Raw genomic sequence first — 16,840 nt, 5'->3', positions numbered from 1 at the left:
ATATATATATAGATATATAAATATGCAATTGTTTACAACTGTAAGCAGGAAAACTCTAAAACACAGTAGTAGTAGAATGATAATATCGTCTGCTCATGAAGTTGTGGCTAATGTGATAGCTATGATAGATAGCAGATGCCTAATTACACATTCAGCAGACTTAGAGTGTCATTATCGTTCTATTGGAGTCACATGTCTTGCTTCATCTTCATATTCGCTGGTGTTTTAGCTCGGGTTTGGCTCATTCACTCTTTTGCTGTTAGATGCTCTACTTCCTTAACTAGCCACTTATTTGCTTTGGGTCTTTATTTGTTTGTGCTGGGCAGGTAGCGTACACTGAGCTTGTCAAACCTTGTTCGATGGAAAGGACAAAAACAGAAACCAATACAGAAATGTATATGTTTTTATGACCTTTAAAAGGAGCAAAAATACCCTTGGTGTCCCAACGGCTCCAATTGATCTTCAATGGTGGTTTTAATCTCTATAAAAAGATGTGCATGTGAATGCAGAGGTTTCGAGACTGAGTTTGTTTACAGTGCTCATTGTTAGCATCTGAATATGCATGTATCTCCACTATCAGGTACACTCTTAAAAGAGTTATCTGCTTCTTCTGTTGCCTGTGTGCTTTGTAAATCTTAATTGCAGCAGGCAACCTCTGAGCTCATGTGATACTTAATTTCTGTACTTCAGGGAAGTGATACAAATGACCAAAGAGGCAGATACTGCATTAATGGACATAGCATTTGTAATGGTATTAGTATTTCAAAATAAATGATATAACAGCAAAGGTTCATTATAGTGGTGTCCCAAATATTATTGAGAAAGGTATTGTCTTTGGTCAGATACACCTACTTCATGAATGGGTCTGATAGCTTTTTAAGTTTGATTCCACCCAGAAACCTCTGTTGGATGTTATCTCCCTCTTTCTATTTCACCTTTGTGCCTACTTTTAGTACAGGCTAAAAACCCACATAGTCTTATCATGCAGTCTCAATGTCTACTTAATAAAGAGATAAATGTATTCAACATAACAACAAATTGCACATTTGCCTACAGTTTTTTACTTGCCAGCACTGGCATGTAATAGTAGATTTTAAGTACAACCTGAAAACCCCTTGTTACTGTATCAAGGAAATACCAAGCCAAATCCTAAATCCCTTCTTATCAACTGAAACAAATTCAAGTGGAATCAATATTGTTTCTTTACTTGGGTTTTAATAGATAAGATGTTTGTTTCTATTGTTATTATAAACTGTGTAAATAAGGCTGTGTAATCCTTTTTCAGGGTTTCCAAGGAAAAACTGGTCCACCAGGCCCAGGAGGTGTTGTCGGGCCCCAGGTAAGATCAATGTATTATTAAAGAATAAACTTATTATTAAAGCACACATTTTTAAATATGACATCTTGAGGGCCTCATAACTCGCCTAAATAAATTCTTATTGTATGGAAAAAGGAAATAGAGCAGCAGTAAGATAGCTATCTGAAGTTTTTGTAATCAACTAAAAATAGCAACTGTAATAGCTGTTCAGGGCAACACTAACAGTCTAAATATATGTATATGTAAAGAAAACATTGGACCACCATCCTCAATAATTAGTATCTTATTAGACAAAAAATAACGTAGGTAACTAAAAGATAATCATGCAGGTGGCCATTCCTGAGCCCTTTCTTAATATCTCTAATTTTGGAGTTAGATAATTAATTTATTTGGATTTTGGACATCCACTGACAAATGGGCTTTGAAGTATTGGTGTAAATGATTACTGAGAGGCCTTCAATAACTGTATGACATAATGTATAACTGTATTGGCCATATTGTATGTCATTGCTATCTTCAACTGCAAATAATATCTAACCATGTAATGATATCTTAGGGTCCAACTGGAGAGACTGGCCCCGTTGGTGAGAGAGGCCACCCTGGGCCCCCTGGCCCACCCGGAGAGCAGGGTCTTCCAGGTGCTGCTGGCAAGGAGGGAGCAAAGGTATGTGTGCAGTATACTGTACTGACAGGAAGAAAGTGTTGTGCCAAAAGTATTTCTACAAATTACACTTCTCAAATAATTGCTCATTTGTTTTTATATAGTAGCACAATCTGCCAAAAATGGCCCTATTGCTCCAGTTCTCTTCTATGGTGGGTAACAGTTATACATAGTAATTTGTTCAAAAGAGTGGGCTTGGCTTTTCTCGTGGGCTATATTAGATTTGTGTTAGTTACACTGAAGAGAGGAAGCCAGGGAGGTTGATAGAGAGATCAGCAGTATGGAGGTGGGCTGCAAATTGAACTAATTTGATTTTGCAGATTAAGCCAGCTGCATTCACAAGCAGTTATATTTCTGGAGGGCATGCAATGCTCAATAGACTACTGGATTGCTTAAATAAAACTGAAAAAGCATAAATGTACCTAGAAACACAGCAAACGCCAAGTCTCGCCATTAATCTCTGTGCTATACCATACTCTGGCCAGTGACTGCTGAAGATACAGTAGCTGAGATTTGGGGAGCATCTAGCTACATTCCCTCTCTGGCCCTTACTGGCTGGCAATTGAGTGCCCATTAGGAGCAGACAGTAGCCATTTTGTAGAAGTATGGGCTGCTCCAAACAAACCCCCTGACTCCAAGGACCACTCAGCATCTCCTGCTCCTCATCCTCTCCCTCACACCCCCATGTCTTCTTCCTTCATTTTCTTCCTGTCTTCCCCAAGCAGACAGTTAAATCAAGTCCGTCGGCTAAATCCAAACCCTCAGCTATTCACAGCCCCACTTTCATCCCCACCCCGCCCAGGCCTGTGCATCAGTATGCCAGGGACACTTTTTGGAGGTCTTGGCAGCAGTGTCCAAATCCTCTTATACCTCTCAAGCCCACTCTTCTGTTCATCCCTGTTTGCAGATAAAGTCAGCCTGCCAATACTAAGGAAAAGAAAACGAAGCCAGAAGTAACTTTTTTTGAAGTCAAATGTCCTTGTTTTAGAGATGTGGTGTATAAAATAAACCAGGAAGTAAATGAAGTTGCCCTGCAACCATTGGCACTGTTCCTTTCTTCTAAATAAGGGACAAAGGAACTTTTAGAGTTAGTTCAGTGTCTAAGGTGAGGGTTAGAAGAAAAAGAAGAGGGAGAGCATGCAAACAGTTGCAGAAATTAAACCAAATGTTGCTTGCACATTTTGATTGTCCTCCCTTGTAGTGCTCTGCCTACTCATTTCAGTCAGGAGTCATGTTTTTGGTGTTTAGTGGAGTCACCCCTGATTTTCTAAACCTTTCAGCTTTTAGATTTTAAGCAGTACATTTTCTATTATTTATATTATGTAACCTTTTCAACAAGAATTCTGTATCTAAATCATATTGAGTTTAAAAGACTGAAATCTGTGTTATTTATGTTGTGGCTGTGTGGTGACAGTGTTAATGAATCCACAGAAAACATACATGCTTCAAACTAATTGCAGCTAATGGCCCATTAAGATGGATGTCAGCTACAAAACAAGTACAGTTCTGTTCCTGGTGGGATGTACAAACCCATTAGTATACACTAGATTTGCTTGTCATATGCTTTTCAATCTGTATTCACTTTTTGTAGGAATTCAGAGTTATCTTTTGCTCAGCTGCAGCAGTTTAACAAATAAATACAGAAACATAACTGCATGTACATATTTCACTAGAGGGCTCAGTGGAAGAAGATGTTTAGCATCTTCTAAGTAGGATGGACACTTCTTAAGTTCTAATTTACAAGGTTTTGTCTGAGTGCAGTGCAGTTCTCAAATACAAGATTTAGCAGTCATGTGTTTTGCATTCTCAAACTGATACCGACACCATGTCAACACCAATTTAACACTTTGCCGAGCAATACTTCCATGAGAAGCTGTGTATGTTTAAAAAAAGAAAGTCATCTAAAATCATAAAGTGACTGTTCTGAGTCTGTTTTACTAAAAGAAATAACTGCTGCTGCAGCCATGACTGAAGACTAAAGGCCCTTTCAAACTGACACAGTATAAGGAGAGAGGCCACACTGAGACTAACATTTATTTTGTGTTTTTCTATGTAAAGTATTTCTGTGTAATATTACATTTGTAAATCTAAATGGTGACCAGTCATTCACCAATGATAGCAGTCTCATATGAAAGTATTAATCTTTGCTTCTGATTTAAAAAATACACAATAACTTTCTTTAGAAAGACTTTCAGATTTCTTGTACAGTATAACCAAATTCACAATAAATCTGAGGTGAGCAATAGGCCATGCAGCGCCATGCTTCATTTTCTACATTCTAACACTTAGTTTAAGTAGTTGTTCATCACGTTTGGCAATTTAGGAGACAAGTCTCTCATCTGTACACTCCGTCTAAAACGTATCTGGTCAGAGTTAGTTGGTTTTTGAAATATGTTTTCTTGAAAGATGTAGTCTGGCTTTGTGAGTGTCCTCCAGCAGAAAAGAAATGTTCCCTGTCGGTCAGAGCTCGGTCAGAAATAAATTACTTGAAAAATGTTTGTTATAATTATTACTATGTTGTATTGATGCAACATATTACAGTCATTCTAACACAAACATTTTGGATTGTGTGTATAGGGAGACCCTGGACCACAAGGATCCACCGGCAAAGACGGCCCCCCTGGCCTTCGAGGCTTCCCTGGAGAAAGAGGTCTACCTGGCGCCACGGTAAGAGCTCAACTCACCCTGCACCTATTCATCATAGCTTCTCTTTACATGTGTTTGCTAGTAGAAAGTGACAGAACATTGCTACATAACAAATGAACCAGCGTCTATCTAGAGCTATTCATTTCATTAGAGACACCAGCCCTGGAATTCACTCCTAGCAATCAATCCAGTGCAGAGGAAATCCAAAGCGACATGTTACAAATGAACAGGCGTGCCATTGCATCGCTCCGCCACCACTAACACCACTGTTTTAACCGCCGCAATGCATCATGGGCCTCTATTATAGTAGTAAGGAATTGTTGGTTAGGGATCCATTTGTGAGATCTTCCCCTGGTTTAACTCAAGGACTTTGTTTGTTGTTTTTCATATTTCAGTGCCAGTATTTTATGGGGGGGCAGTAAAGTTATTTGTTTGTCTCTATATGCATTATTTACTCAATAAATTATTAAGCGGGAAATGTTGGCAATTAGACTGTGGTGGCTGGGAATTGATATACTGTAGGGAAAAGAAGCGTTTTGCTGCCTGCATCCTCAAGGTCAGTCAGACTCTGCAGGCCAGCAGCACCACTGATTGTTTTCTGCCATTGTAATTTACTCCAGCACACAGCCAGAGCCTGCAGAGACTCATTACCCATACTGCCATGTGCTCTTTTGTAGCCCACTAGGGAGCTGCACACACACACATTTTGGGCATTGACAAACATACAAGAAAGCACACCTGAAATATTATACACAACTCTGCATGTGCAAACTTGCATGTGTAGAATGAAGATTGCATGCACCCACATGTACATACACATGTACTCATGTGTACATACGACTAATATATCTATATATGTGCGTACTGTATTTTTGGCCTTGGATTAATGCTGGTGGTCTACCAGGACAAAAATGTCAATAGCAATGATATTTCTTGGAGCGGTGCTGTGAGGTTAAATGCACTCAAAGCACATTTCTATTGGTGTCTGCCTGAAGTGACAAACCATTAAACGAAGGCAGGCCATCCAGGCTGGATTGGCATCTTATCATGGAGGTGTTGAAATGCAGGGATGCGGCGTGAATGCACAGGTTTATTTAAAGCCACACAGGGTTTAACTGCTGTGTCAAGAAAGTCATCATGTGTTTTTCCTTCTTCTTCTCTCAGGGCCCAGCAGGTCTGAAGGGAGGAGAGGGGCCCCAAGGTCCACCTGGTCCTGTTGTAAGTATACTGTTACCTGAGATGATAACATTTTATATTTGATTTGGGTTATTGATTAACATGGAGGCTTGTACAGTATATTTCATGTTTCAGTAAGGGCTGCATATTCCAAGCACCAGAGGGCAGTTTACATCATTTGGACAGGAAAAGCTTTGAAAATGCCTTCTATTTACTAGGCCAGCTTTATGCTTGCTTACCTTTTGACCTCACCACCAAGGAGGGAGGAAGTATTCGGCAATGCACTCAAACTTATGAGAGAGATTTTTTATTTTTGTATTTTTATTGCTCCAGGTAAGGTTTGATGAGCAGTATGCTCCTCTTCAGCTGCGCAGTGCTGCACATTCATAAATTTATACACTCACACATTCTAGTGATGTCCAGTGTGTATAGCCTTTGCTCAAGGACATCACAACAGTAGCAACAGAGAGAGGAGAGCCTAGGTTTTCTGAAAAAAACAGCAGAGTTATAAGTGGTAAGAACTATTGAACTGCAGTCACAGTGCTATTAAAAGCAGACATGACAAAAATCAATCATAGTAAATTAATTCAAAAGTACGTGTGATACATATAACCTCATTAAGCCATCATGGCCACGTCATCAGTGATTTATTTATTAATTTTTCAGCGAAAGCATCACCAAATTTAATCTCGACCCACTGCACACAGCGATTTGTCACAGGAGCGATCAAGCGCTAGAGTAGCTGGGTATCAAGACTGTTTGCTCCATTGCCTCCTGGCACACAGAGACCGACCCAAACAAACAAACACACACAACAAAACCACACAGCCAGGCAAGCATCCATATGGTGAGTCACAGTGTCTAGGCACCCTGAGCACTGCTCTACCCATCCCTCATCTGTCCCAAAGGTTGCATCGCGTCACTTTACGCATGTTAAGTTCTTCTTACATTCTTCTTAGACTGTCACAGAGACTCTGGAGCTTCTTCATGAGAAGCAGTGGGAAGGTTACCATGATGTGATGAGCTGCTGCTGTCACAATAGTGTTTTTGTCTTGTTCCTAATCATGAATTTTAGGTTTTTCTTATGTATTAAAGCAATAAAATCACAAGATACTAGCTGCTAAAAACGTAAACATTTCTGAAGAAAAACATGTTAAATCATTTAATAGGATCATTGTATCTAATCATTGTATTCTTCAAATGTTACACTTTTTTTTTCTTTTTAATGTAATGTTCTGCCCTGGAGATACTTGACTGTCCAGTGTTCAGTACTTACGTAAGCGTTAACATGTTGATAAACATGTTATATATAGTGATTACAGTATTTACAGCCCAGGGGAAGGAATACATATATTATCATATCATAACTTCCTATTACAAATGTAACACATTAGCATGCATATATATTGTAGACTGTATGTCCAAACACTAACCTTAGAAACCCTGTAAAATTGAAGGTTAGGTCTAAAAATATCTGTGTTCAAGATGTGGGATAATTGAGACATCATATTATCTTGCCTCCCTCACTCTCCTCCATTAGTACATTCAGATGATGTTTACCAACAACAACTGTTTTTATTGTTTTTGCAGAGATGATAATTAACATGTCAAAGGAGCCTCATGTACATTTAAGTGTCACTTACTTTACATGAGTAGAAAACATTACTATATTCTTTCCTCCAGGATTTGTATTGTTTTTTATTATTTTTTTTAACAGTTATAATGGGAAACTGATAAATCATTAAAAATGTAAGACTGTTTTGTTTTAAACACAGCTTTAATATTTAGGTTTTAGGTTTTGATTTCACAGAACATTGAACAGTCTTAATTTGTATTTAGGCTCTTTTTTTCTGGTAAGTCCATGTATTCCTGACAACATGAAGTAAATGTGCATACAGGTACAAAGTCAGTTAATTCAGTGCAGCAGAGATAAAATGTCATTCACCATCATGTTTTATGGATTTAGGTGAACACTGAGTTCCTGTATCTGACTACTGATACACAGCAGCGGTGTCTTTCATTCAGAAATGCATTTTCAGCAGCAGGAGTGAGATGCTCAGGGCTTAGAGAGCCACCAAGACGTCAGCTCCCTGACTGCAGATAATGCTGACTGCTTTCAAGGAGCAGCAATGCTTTATTAGAACTTAAAAGCCACCTGCTGCTGTGTGTTGCTGCAGTTTTCCTCTCAAAAGGGGGGTTGTGTATGTAGATGTGTTTGTGTGTGTTCATTTTATTAGCAGTGGAACTCAGTTAGGTCTTGCTTTGTAGATGTCTTAATATCAGGGGTTATTGTTCAGCATACTGGTTATATTTATGGACAGGGCTGCCAAAACTATATGTGTACTTCTCTCCAGAATAATCCAAACATGGCTTCTGCCTTTTATTTTTCACTCATCATCTCTCTCTCTTTCTCAAACTCACAGGGATCTCCTGGTGAGAGAGGTCCTGCTGGTGCAGCTGGTCCAATTGGCCTGTCTGGTAGACCTGGCCCTCAGGGTCCCCCAGGTCCTGCTGGAGAGAAGGGAGCACCTGTAAATATTTTCTTCTTTCCTTCAGTGGCAACACAACATCTTTCTGTTTAGTTAAAACAAATGCCTTTTTATCAATGCAATTAACTATAGAAGCCAAACTGTTCTTATTAAGTTGATATCCAGACTAACATAATATAAAGAAGAAAGAGCTAATCTTTACAGGCAAAATGGATAATAACATTATCATGGAAAAATGTAAATAGAATAGTATTGGTAAATGTTTAAAAGAACTGTAAATCTATAGAAAAAAAATATATTATTGTATTCATTTGATTAATTAATACTATTCTATGAATCTATAAATCTATTTTGAAAAACTAGAGCTATTTTAAAAGTAATGGGTTCTTAATTTATCTTTTATTTTTCCATAATTCATTATCTTGAATATACAGACGCTCCTCTTCTAGGAGCAGAATGAAAGCCCTGCATGCCTCACTTTATGTTGACTTTATGGTGGTATGTAATTACTAGCTGTAGGAGACTTTTTTATATTCATTTTTAATGTATTTTTTTTTGTTTTTGATCCATCTTGTGTGTGTTTTTGTATATTGATATAGTTGAACAAACAAATGTCTTTGCTCTTCTAGGGTGAGAAAGGGCCTCAAGGTCCTGCTGGCCGTGATGGTGTCCAGGGTCCTGTTGGTCTGCCCGGGCCCGCTGGACCCCAAGGTCCCCCTGGAGAGGACGGTGACAAGGTCAGTGAACCACACTCACTACCACCCACCCATCCTGTTGGCCCAGTTACAACTCCTTCTCCATCCTCAAACTTGGATACATTTTGAGGCTGAACCAGATTGCCAATCAATCTTCATCCCCATTTTCACACTCAGGCCATCTGCATCGAAAATATGTCTCCCTCTTTTCCTCACTGTTGCCTATCCATCTTCATAACCGGCAAACGCAATTAGAGGAGATGTAAAAGTGAAATAATGTTGCTTGTTTCATCTCCTGCAATTATTGTGCCCCTTAAGGTTACTATCAGGCATTCCATTGAGCTGCCAAACATTATGTCACTGCAGAGGTTTACTCTGCAATGAACTAAACATTAAAAAATGTACATCTCTCTCTCTGTGTTTATACATACAGTGCTGTGTCAAGATTCTAACTGCAGCTAACGGTTGTTTGTGTTGAGCTGAGAGTTTTTAATGATTTTCATAAGCTATTAATATTTAGGGAAGAAGCTAAGTTGGGCTAAAATGGTTGACTGTGTTTGTGTGTGTTTCTCTTTCCCAGGGAGAGGTGGGAGAGCCTGGTCAGAAAGGAAGCAAAGCAGACAAGGGAGAACAGGTGCGTTATAGGAAGCAAAGTCCATTCATTCCCTGCACACACACACATTTACATACATTTTGAACAATAATTAAAGAGTTGGTAATGTTTTCTTAAAGGATTCCTACTGACAGAACCACACACTAGCACCATTATCACACAAAAGTGAGCTGCATTTTACTTACAAATAACAACTTCTTCTTTGTGTTCAGGGTCCTCCTGGACCAGCTGGTCTCCAAGGTCCCATAGGTGCCCCAGGTCCTGCTGTAAGTATAACTGTCCTAAAAAGCATGGATGAAATTTATGTAATGGACCATGTGTGAATGTGTGATGTTTATAGTATCATAAACCAGAACAGAAGGGCGGACAGGAAGATGCATGTAAGGTAAATTAGGGTATAGTATTTCTGAATAGTTATACATAGTTACAGAGTTTTCATTTGCAAGTATCCTAAAACACTTAATTTTCAATGAGCCAGATTATTTTTTATCATAAAGATTTGCAGTACCAGACACTAAGTGTTTAAAGTCAGCAAGTTGAAAACCTTCGGCTTTCAAATAGAATCTTCTCTGTGTTATATCAGTAAACAATACACACATTTATATGAACATTTCAATGACCATAACAGTGTATGCCTAATGTATGCATAATGTTTAACAAGTATAACACAAATATGCATGCGGTAAAAATATTAAACTTCAGAGGAAATGTTTTGTGTATGTGTGGTTTCGATGTAACTTTATTGTTTACTGTATGAAATGTGAAATGTAAGCACAAACGTTGTTGAGTATATGTATTTTATTTGAATATGGACCCCAGGAACAGTCGTAGAAGAGTATTAGTTGATCCCTACAAACAAAAAACACAAACAAACAGTGAAAGTATGTTTTTTTTCTCAGGGAGCTGATGGAGAGCCTGGTCCCAGAGGTCAGCAGGGTATGTTTGGACAGAAGGGAGATGAAGGTTCTAGAGGTTTCCCTGGACCCCCTGGTCCCATAGGTCTACAGGTTAGTACTATTCACACGTACAAATATGTGCAAGCACATGCTACAAATACAGTAACTTACAATAGTCCTATACAATGAGCCCTATGGTGTCTGAATATTATAGTATTCATGTTTGTGTCATGTAAACAGTTGTCCAGGATAACTCTTGCTACTCACTACTCTACACTACACAAAACAAGCTATGATTGCCAATAGTAACATTATAGAGGTCATCTTTTATACATGCATTTATTTTGCAGTAGTACAACATAGTTAATTATATTATAATAAAACATTGAGACCTCCAGTCAATACACATTGTTAATAATGAATTCACTAAAGGCATATAATGTAAGGACACATGTACGGTGAGGCAGCACCGCTTATATGTGCAAATGAATGAAAAATGGAAGCCAGAACAAAGGCTAATCCTGCCTCCACAACCTCATCCATTTACATTACACACCAACTGTCCCACCCCTGTGACTCAGGCTTGCTTCCACTGTGATAGCAATTATAATGTCCTGTAGCTGTCACACTGGATTAGAAGAAACTCATAATTGTGGTATATTCCATTCCTTCATAAACCACAGAGCTGGCTTCATAAAGATAATGTAGAAAAGACATTTCCTGTTGATGGCAATACCATACTGTACAATAATCACATGTTGCTAGGCAAGGAAAAGCTTATTAAGCATGCACAAAGGGCGGAAAGAAGAAAAATACAATGAGTTCAATACAGAGGACTACAATAAACTGAATATCAAAGAATCAGCAATCCAACTTTTAATGATTTTTTTTTAGAACTAATATAGGTATAACCTATATGTATAAATGTTTGTTTTATACACTGTATTTTATCTCATACATCTTTGTTTTCCAATGGACTATTTCTATGGACAAGAAGTCTGCAATAAAGTGAACTGAATTCTAGTTTTCAGCCCTCATTCTGCCGGTAATAGCAGTAACAGTGTCTAGTGATGGCATACGTAAGAATCATTCAAGGGTCATTCAATTACCTCTCTTAACTGTGTGGGACTACGACACTGTATGACATTCATCCCACACTATGCTTCAGTGCAAACGAAGGCAGACACAGAGACTCACACACTTATACGGCTGCCTGTGCAGTATACTCTGCTTTAATTTAACCTGTGATGTGTATTGTATGTTGACCGAGCTGTGACCTGCAATAATTACACCTCTAACCTTCATTTACTGGTAACATCCTTACCCCATCACTATCTGGGTTAAGGAGGGCCAGTAACGATTATCAGCATGTATAATGCTTACAAAATAGGCATTATCATCAGTGCTACATTTTGCTTTTTTATATGAATATAATGTAGTTGTGTAAACTAGACTCTAACCATCCAGGACATAGTTTAATCCAGACTGAAAATATTAGGGTAATTTAAAGGGCAGATCAGCTTGATGCATAAAGCGTACACACAAACTAAACTACACAACATCTAGGCTTAATGATGTTTTGTACAACTGTGATAATAATCTAACGAGGAAGGACCTTCCCCTCAGTAGTAGCCCATTTGTTAGTAATTATCTGTTTTATTAGTAGTCAACTTCTTAAGATAAAGACGTTAAGAGTTTACTGCAGAGATTGGGGTCATTGTCTTGATGAAATTACATAGACTACCACTCATCGTTCCAAGGTGCTATCCTATCTCTGCAGGATTGTATTCAATGGACTTTTAATTGGGAGTAATTCACTTCCCATTGTGATTCCATTAATTGCATGGACTGACCTGCTCCGATAGACAGTTCCTCATCGAACACATTTACCGCGCTGCATAATTAGTAGCACCGCTAACGATCTGAGACTAGAGGAGACCTTTACATAGATGAGATTTCTCAGCACGGCAGGAATCAGCATGCAGCTACACACACACTTTTTAGCACCCATGGAAAAAATAGGACACACACGCTTCGATGTAGGACAATGCACACATACACAAACTTACAACAGTCAGCAAAGAATCTGTTTTTTTTTTCGGGCCCGGTTGTGAGTGTTTGAGGTTGATGTTAGCACATGTCGAAGAAGCAACTCTTTGATCTTCTCCTTGCAACCTTACACTGATGACAAACTGCCTCTGAATCGAGAACAGGCACACACAGAAGGCAAAGCAGGGTATAGCAATTTAATCACAGCAATTACCCATAGAAATGTCAGGGATCAAATGCACACATGGGGTCTTGACCACGCTGCTCGTTTAACATGCATGAGTGAGCTGGATCTATGCCTGCACCTTTGAGTCAAGATGAACAAGTAACTGACTACAAAAGTGAAAGCAAAGAGAAGAGAAGCAAATTGTCTTGCATGTTTGCGGAGCCGAAGACAGAATTGTAGAATAAAATCATCTCACCTTCACCTGAGTATCTATAAGGGGTTTACCCTGTTGTGTTCATACTCAAGTGTGGACATGAAATATCACTGAGTTCTTTACTAACAGCTATTTGAGAAAGTCTAGCTAAATTAGGCCCTTTAATACATGGCATACATGCACCACCATACATGCCCGGTCACGACCTGACGTCCTCATCCAAGGCCTGAGGAGATCAGACTGGCAGACTTTTATAGGGATTGCTGTGCTATTTTATTTTTGAGTCACTTCTTAAATCCTACAAAGGCATTCTCAATTATTTTAATTATTTACTCTTTCTCATATCTAACCCCTTTTGCTCAATGCTGTTTAACTTTTATAACTGAAATTACTTTGTCTGTCATCACTGAGTTGCACTTATTTTTTGATTCTGTTAGTGCTCTCTTCAGTTTAGTACTCTGTTTTTGAGTTTGTCTGCACAAGGTTGTCTGTTTTTTGAAGGTCTCTGGTTCTCGTAGTTGACTTGTTCTTGACCTTGCTCAGCATATATTCATTGAATATTTCATTGAACAGATAATAGGACTAGACGGCAGTTAAAACGTGGTTTCAAGTGAATAATTTATGCATGCTCTGGCCCACAGATATATTTAATATTTCAGTGCATCACTACAATGTATTCCAGCAGTCAAATCAAATGTCAAATTAAATCTCAAGCAGTAACAGCTGTTGTGAATACAGTTAACAGCGCAAACAAATTTTAATTATTAAGAACGCCATAGCTTATTTGTGCAACAGCACCTTGTGCTTGTAACATGATTATTTTCTTCTTCAATAACATAATTGTTTATTCATTTTTGTCATCTTCAGGGGCTTCCTGGACCTCCTGGTGAGAAGGGAGAGAACGGTGATGTTGGCCCCATGGTAAGAAACACAACTGTTTCTTTTAAGCACACTTATAATCATTTTAAACACTTTAACAACACTGTATTTCTTTTCTGCAGGGCCCTCCTGGTCCTCCTGGTCCCAGAGGTCCTCAGGGTCCAAGTGGAGCTGATGTATGTATGGCTAATTGACAACAATGTGTAAATGCAAAATTATTTAACCTGCATATTATATTACTGTATCCTTAAAAAGGATTTGTTCCATGTTAAACTCTGACATAAAGTTAACTACATCTTGAGTCGCAATGCCTGGATATCATCGAGCCTCCTCTCCCAAGGTGATGGACGATGACTCACCTCTTTCTATATTTCCTACTGCAGGGTCCACAAGGCCCTCCAGGCGGAGTCGGTCCCATGGGGTCCGTGGGTGAGAAGGTAAGAGTCAGAACATGGCCCGGGGTGTTTTGCCCGCTTACCGTTATGTGGGCACTGGGACTGAAATATTGCTATAGCCCACCCTTTCCAGCCCACTCCAGACCACCCAGCTGCCTGCCTTTGTTACCACCTGCAGTCTATTCATTTCATATACCCAGGCTTTTTGTCTGAGTTAGTGCTTTGACACTATTAATGTCTATTTTACAACGCTTCCAACAAGATTCGTCCATTTTACTGCCATTTGGCAGACGGCTGCACTATAAATACTTAATGCTTTACCATGGCTGTTAAAATGACTGCAATATGAAACATGAAGGGCTACCAACACTTTAAGAGGCCATTTGGAATACAGTAACTTTTAACACTGTTGTATCAACTACAGTTACAGACTAAGATAGAAGAAGAAGTTAAATGTCTGGCTTTTGTTGATATTTTTAGTAAGTAAGTAATATTTAAGTAAGTAATATTTTTGTTAGAGCTATTTTGTTAGAGAAGGTGTGAAAACTGAAGCTCTCCATGTGTGACGATGAAGGTTTATCTGTCCAGACACTGACATTTGTCTAACCACAGGGTGAACAAGGAGAGGCCGGAAACCCAGGACAACCTGGAGAGCCTGGAACTGGGGTAAGTGAGCTCTGTTTTTTATTTTCTAGTTTGTCAAACTAAGTATGGATTGCAGGAATGGCTTATGTTTGAATGTCACTGTGTGTTTTTGTATGTAAAGTACATCTTGCTTATAAACACATTCATACATTAGCTTCTCAATCTTTAACAAATCACACACCATTCATATTTGCAGGGCTAAAACATTTTAAAACTTTACTTTACATAACTTTAATGTATACACCACTAAGGTCAGTCAAATGTGTTTTTGCTACAGCATGATAGTAACAGTCTCAAACAACATCAGCAACATATTTTTGTAGGTTATCCACAGGAAAACAGTGGCTTAATGGATAGCTTTAGGCAAATATAGAACAAAATCCAATCTAACGAGAAGGCTTTTTTCTTCAGAGTGACACTATGTATTCATCACACTGAAAGTAATTGCTCCTCACATTAAGACTAGTAGTTCATCTCAGCATGGCTCTTCTGCTTTGCACCCCATGTCCACATGGCCTGCCAAATTAAGTCTCTTCCTAGACTCTTAAGACATAATTACCAGGAGGATACGCCTGGTGCTTCTGCCCTAAAGAACAATGATTGTTGCCACCATGAAGCAAGTCAGCATCAAAACACCAGACACCCACTTTGCTGAGTGTAGCTTTTAGTGGTGATTTGCCCTGTTTTGTTACTTAAAGTGATATGGTAGTGAAGGACTTTACAAGTTTTGTAAGTGCCATTCAATACCATGTATTTAGCAAAGTGTTTGTTATACTGAATGTCAGACATAATTTCAAAAGATTTTGAAAGATTACATGTTAATTTACCATATCCATATGCTTGTCTGTGGTATTGCCAGACAGAGATAAATGACAATTTGATTAGGTTTATTTATTTTTTTCAACTTTTACCTTAACACCCATCATTGATGGTTCTATTAGCTATGCTGCCTCATTTATCATTATTGAGGTACAACAGCAGATTGAAAAGATGGCCTTTCTCCAGTGGGAGTGGCAGAGGAGCGTGATTACAAGCATTCATAATGTCCCCTGCTAGTTCCCCATCATACTGCTGGTGTCATTGACATTTCCAAAGTCAGTGTGCAGCAAGTCCCCATCATAAGCACAGCCCAACCTAATGCTTTTCAGTTTGTCTTTTTGAATTTTTAAATCAAAGTGTTACATTGAGTACTGATGGCATTAGAACTATATTAACTACAATATAGTACATAAACACCACTTTACTTGTTTTTAGGGAGTGAAACAGTTCAGTTTAATACTTATGCCTCTATGCGACAAACAGTACCATTAGCAAGAAGATTTGCTATTTCTATATATGTCTTAATTCCTGCCACCCTGTCGCATTTGGTCAGTTTCCCCCCGAAATCAATGGAAAGCGACAATGGAAACACTACCGCTTTTGTCCACAGGGGCTGCCAGAATCCACACAAAATGAAAGTTCCTTATAGCTGCTTTAAAAAAAAATGTTTACTTTATTTTGTAAGCCATGTACTGAATTCAGCTGGAGTTTTTAACTGGAGTTTTTATATTGTTAATATAGCTAAATGTTCATTTTACTACAGGCCTTTTTGTCATCTGGTTCCACTGAATGAAACAGTAAAAGCTGACTACCCAAATGTAGTCCAGCAAAAAGGGTCAAACAAGGCAATCTCTTATTGAAATCATCAGCAAATTTGCCACCAAATCACAATTTAGAGAATCTGCTGAATTCTTTCACACTGCAAAGCAAAAGTGCTTTATCATACAAAACAGGAAGAGTGCACCATTATCTCTGCACAAATGGAACTACAGAAGACAGTGCCGGTTCTATCTTGAATGACACCAAAAAAAAAATTCTGCACGTACTGTTATGTTTTATTATAACAATATAAGTGAAGCAAATAATTATATTTCTCAATTGCACTAATCCTTCATCAGAACAATTGGATTTAACTATTGCACTTGGAACAGGAAACACACTTTTTAAGGTGCACAATCT

General features: G+C 38.5%; 1 protein-coding gene across 1 annotated transcript in view; it reads left to right on the top strand.

The window, feature by feature from the left end:
- col11a1a (collagen, type XI, alpha 1a) overlaps positions 1-16,840 on the top strand; it is a 79,742-nt gene that overhangs the window by 48,324 nt on the left and 14,578 nt on the right. Inside the window, exons 38-50 of the mRNA XM_035655967.1 lie at positions 1,286-1,339; positions 1,875-1,982; positions 4,557-4,646; positions 5,790-5,843; positions 8,225-8,332; positions 8,920-9,027; positions 9,566-9,619; positions 9,811-9,864; positions 10,498-10,605; positions 13,791-13,844; positions 13,925-13,978; positions 14,186-14,239; positions 14,810-14,863. Of these exons, the coding sequence (XP_035511860.1) occupies positions 1,286-1,339; positions 1,875-1,982; positions 4,557-4,646; positions 5,790-5,843; positions 8,225-8,332; positions 8,920-9,027; positions 9,566-9,619; positions 9,811-9,864; positions 10,498-10,605; positions 13,791-13,844; positions 13,925-13,978; positions 14,186-14,239; positions 14,810-14,863 (954 nt within the window). The remainder of the gene's footprint in view (positions 1-1,285; positions 1,340-1,874; positions 1,983-4,556; positions 4,647-5,789; positions 5,844-8,224; positions 8,333-8,919; positions 9,028-9,565; positions 9,620-9,810; positions 9,865-10,497; positions 10,606-13,790; positions 13,845-13,924; positions 13,979-14,185; positions 14,240-14,809; positions 14,864-16,840) is intronic.

Source organism: Morone saxatilis, unplaced genomic scaffold (assembly GCF_004916995.1).
Source record: "Morone saxatilis isolate NCDOM2014 unplaced genomic scaffold, NCSU_SB_2.0 Contig0, whole genome shotgun sequence".
NCBI lineage: Eukaryota > Metazoa > Chordata > Actinopteri > Moronidae > Morone > Morone saxatilis.
This window is presented reverse-complemented; position numbering and strand designations above follow the sequence as displayed.